The sequence below is a fragment of the Arachis hypogaea genome, chromosome 3 (genome assembly GCF_003086295.3).
Source record: "Arachis hypogaea cultivar Tifrunner chromosome 3, arahy.Tifrunner.gnm2.J5K5, whole genome shotgun sequence".
NCBI classification, from domain to species: domain Eukaryota; kingdom Viridiplantae; phylum Streptophyta; class Magnoliopsida; order Fabales; family Fabaceae; genus Arachis; species Arachis hypogaea.
In genome coordinates, this window is record NC_092038.1 from 132,442,365 (window position 1) to 132,446,362 (window position 3,998).

General features: G+C 31.4%; 1 protein-coding gene across 1 annotated transcript; it reads left to right on the forward strand.

The window, feature by feature from the left end:
- Window positions 1–988: 988 nt before the first annotated feature.
- Window positions 989–2,568, forward strand: LOC112771484 (uncharacterized). Its single transcript, XM_025816252.3, has one exon. The coding sequence runs from the start codon at window positions 1,018–1,020 to the stop codon at window positions 2,164–2,166; it is 1,149 nt and encodes a 382-aa protein (XP_025672037.1). The 5' UTR covers window positions 989–1,017; the 3' UTR covers window positions 2,167–2,568.
- The last annotated feature ends 1,430 nt before the right edge of the window (window positions 2,569–3,998 follow it).

The window sequence follows — 3,998 nt, forward strand, 5'->3', positions numbered from 1 at the left end:
AACGCAGAAGTGATTTTGCATTCAAAACCATGTTTTCAAGAAGCAACAATTTTAAGTTTCTGCGTTTCACCAACGGACTTTTAGCCATCAATACTCAATCTTTATTTATCTTTTACCAAATTTATCCTTTATCCATACTATTGTATTATTTATATTATTTTTATTTATATGAATTATCTTTTTCTATTATTTACTATTTTTATTTAATTATTTATTTGATATTATAACTTTTATAATTATAATTTTTTTGTATTATTTTTATTTTTTATAATATAATATATTGATCCTATTAAAAAAATAAATTAAACAAAAAATTAATTGTAAATAATAATAATAAAAAATTATAACATACTAAAAAAAAGTACTAAGAGTACTAAAAATATATTATATAAAAAATATCATAAATTTTTTTTGATTCATTTCAATTACTACCAAGATAAATATTTAATTTTTTTTATTATTCTTAGTACTCTCTAAAATTTATATTTTGTTAGTTTTAATTAAAAGTATATTTTGTCAATTTTTATATATTATTTTTATTTTAGTGTATAAATATTAATTTTATTATAGAATTAATTAATAAGATCTATTCAAATATCTAAATTAAAATAATATACAAAAATTATTAAAGTTGATGTCTATTTTAGTAATTTTGTTTTTAAGAGTGATTTTGAATAGTGTAATCCAAACAACATTTATTTTACTATAATCCATTTTGATATAAATATTGCCAAACATAAATCACTTAACACAAACTTACTTTTCATCAAAATTAAGTTTGTAAAATCAATTTTATTCAAACTCTCGTTTACAAACTGTAATCCAAACACACACATAGTATCATATCTTCATGCATGAATTCTACATGTACCTCTGCAACTATTAATTATTAAATTATTAATTATTTAATTAATAATAAACTCCAGCCAGCCTCCTTAAATATAAAGAAACCAAGGCAGTGGCGGTGAGTGCACACCTCTAAAACAATTCATTTCTCTCTCTCTTTCTCTCTCAACAATGGAAGAAGCGTTTAGGCGTCTCAACGGCATGCCTCTGATCCAAGAACCCGACCCGATACAAGACTCAACCATCGCCGACCACCAGAAGAAAGCCAACAACAAGAGGATGGCCAAGGACGGCGGCGGCGGCTCTGCCGCGGGGCCAATGAGGTACCGCGGCGTCAGGCGGAGGCCGTGGGGGCGTTACGCGGCGGAGATAAGGGACCCGCAGTCGAAGGAGCGGCGGTGGCTGGGGACGTTCGACACGGCGGAGGAAGCTGCCTGCGCCTACGACTGTGCCGCCAGAGCGATGCGAGGCGCGAAGGCGAGGACGAACTTCGTGTACCCTGATTCTCCTCCTCATCCTCATCCACACCATCACCATCACAATTTTCGTCACTCTGAACTGTTCCAAGCGTTCAACTTCCCGAAGCAGCAGTGCCACGTCAGCAAGTTAGTTCAGAGCGGCCGCCATGGCTTAACTGCTCCATTATCGACTCAGCAGCAGCACCGAAACGTCGCTAACAATTCTCATCATTCCCTGAACATGCTTCTGTTCCGCGAGTTTCTGAATTCGAATCCGTGTTTGGTTTCTTCTTCTTCTGCTGCTGCTGCTGGTGGTGTTGGTTCTAGTGGTGCTAATAATAGTCCTTATCAGTATTGCATGAAGGAGGGTGGTTCCGCTTGCTGCTTCAATGGTAACTGTTGCGGTGGTGGTTCCAACAACGGCACGACGGAGGTTATTGCTGAAGGTGTCGAGGAAGAAGATCAGTCGTTATTGGAGTTGTTCCCTAGAGAGTCTTCAGACTCTGGTCTGTTGGAAGAGATAGTTCAACGCTTCTTGCCGAAATCCAAAACCGTTCCAAACAAGAATTGCGACAGCACTTTGAAGCTGAAACCCGAGGCGGCGGCAGTTTCGTTTCCTCATCATCAACAACAACAACAACAGGGGTATGATGATGACAGCAGGATGATGAGGGGTTTTGATCATCAAAATTTTCCTGTTCAGCAATTTGATTATGGCTTTAACCCTATTCATGAGGCCTCATCGATGACCATGCCTGTGGGGAACGAACAGTTGATGATGAACCCTACTGCTATGCTGGAAGATGCTGTTCAGTATCAACAATTTCTCAATGCCTTCGCGGCCAGAATGCAGAATGCTTAACTAATTAATACTAGTTTAGTTAACCTCTTTCGTATATCATATATTTACAGCGGTTACTTATACGAGGATACCTTCGTATAAAGATGATAGGCGTTTGCAATACCATCTTCACACGAAGTCGTCTTTGTACAAGTAACCACCATATTTATATGTATGTAGTTCTTGCTAGCTACCTTAATCATATATATGTGTGTTTAATCTGGTGTATTAGGGTTTGTTATTTTTCCGTAGTTAGTTAAGCGTGTTATGTTTGAGAATTGTGATAGTTTTGAATGAAAGCAATGAAGAATATGATGTGTAGTTTCCGTAGGAGCACAAATGGCATGCGTTGACCTTGGGAATAGTTGTAATGTGAGCGTGTCTGTTATTGTTCGTTTTGTTCGGAGTGGAGAAGATGGAGTAATGGCCGGATGTGCTGTCATTTTCTTCTTGCATTGGTGTTTGTTCTTCTCATTATTTAATTTAAAGTGGAAATAGAAAAGGGAAAAAGGAAACCCTAGCTAGGTCCAAAGTTTTTCATTCACCTCATTCATCCTAAAACGAAAACCCAACAAGGTTCCAGGGTGAAGATTTATCAAGGTAACCACGTTTGAACAAGAAAAATATGTTAAAACTTCTTGAAACTTCACTTTTTTTTGTTTAGCTAATTTTCTTCTTTACAAACGCATAAATAATTTTGTTTATAAAATTATGTTTACAAGAAACAATAATTTTTAGTTTTCCATTGCACTACCATGTTTTTAGCCAATACTTTTTATATTTATTTTTCTTTTATCAACTTTATTTTTTATACATGTTATTGTATTATTTATATAATTCTTATTGTTCCTTTCTATACGAACTATTTTTTTATTATTTATTATTTATATTTTATTAATTTTTTTATTTGATATTATATATTTTTATAGTTATAATTTTTGTGTATTATATTTATTATTATCTTTTTATAATAGAATTTATTGATCCCATTAAGTAAAATAAATTAATCATAAATAATAATAATAGTTAAAAATTATAATGTACTAAAAAAGAGTACTAAGAGTATTAAAAATATATTAATATTATATAAAAAACATATAAGAAAAAAGTATAAAAAAATAAATATCTATAAAAAATAATATTATAATTTAATGTAATGTCTTTTAAAGTAATTATGTATTTAAAAGTGATTTTAACTAATATTATCCAAATAATATTTATTTTATCAAAATTAATTTTGATAAAAAGTTATCAAACATAAATCTGACACAAACTTACTTATATCCAAAATTAATTCTATAAAATAACTTTATTTAAATTTCAGTTTGACCAACCACAATCCAAACACACACCATATCAAATCAGTAACAAAACAAAATCCAAATAAAGAGAATATATATATGTCATAGTAGATTGTAGAAGCTAATATACTCACCTTTCAATTGGATGCACGTTCATGAATCATATGCCGCTAATATATTCATGATTTTGTTATTGTAAGCACCATTTTATTCTAGTTGTTTACAAGTTGTGTATGTGTCATTTGAGATGTATTTAAAGTTAGGATTTTAGTTCATTTTGATACACTAAAGATTTTTATCCAAGTACGAATCGCTGCATAAACAAATCAAATATAATAGTTGTCTTTCATTCTTACCGTTGGATAGTTATGAGAATAGATTGAATAAAAATATTGTATCAAAATTAAAACTCAAAGTTATATTAGCATGATATTAAAACAAAATTATATATAATTTAACACGATATATAATACATTTAGTTGATTGGCGGAAAATTGGCTATTACTACGTATTTGGGAATTAACTCTCTATATATGACTTAATTAACGTATA

Bases quoted from the DNA above. Each gene is read 5' to 3' on its own strand.
- LOC112771484 (XM_025816252.3), top strand. From the start codon at position 1,018: ATGGAAGAAGCGTTTAGGCGTCTCAACGGCATGCCTCTGATCCAAGAA.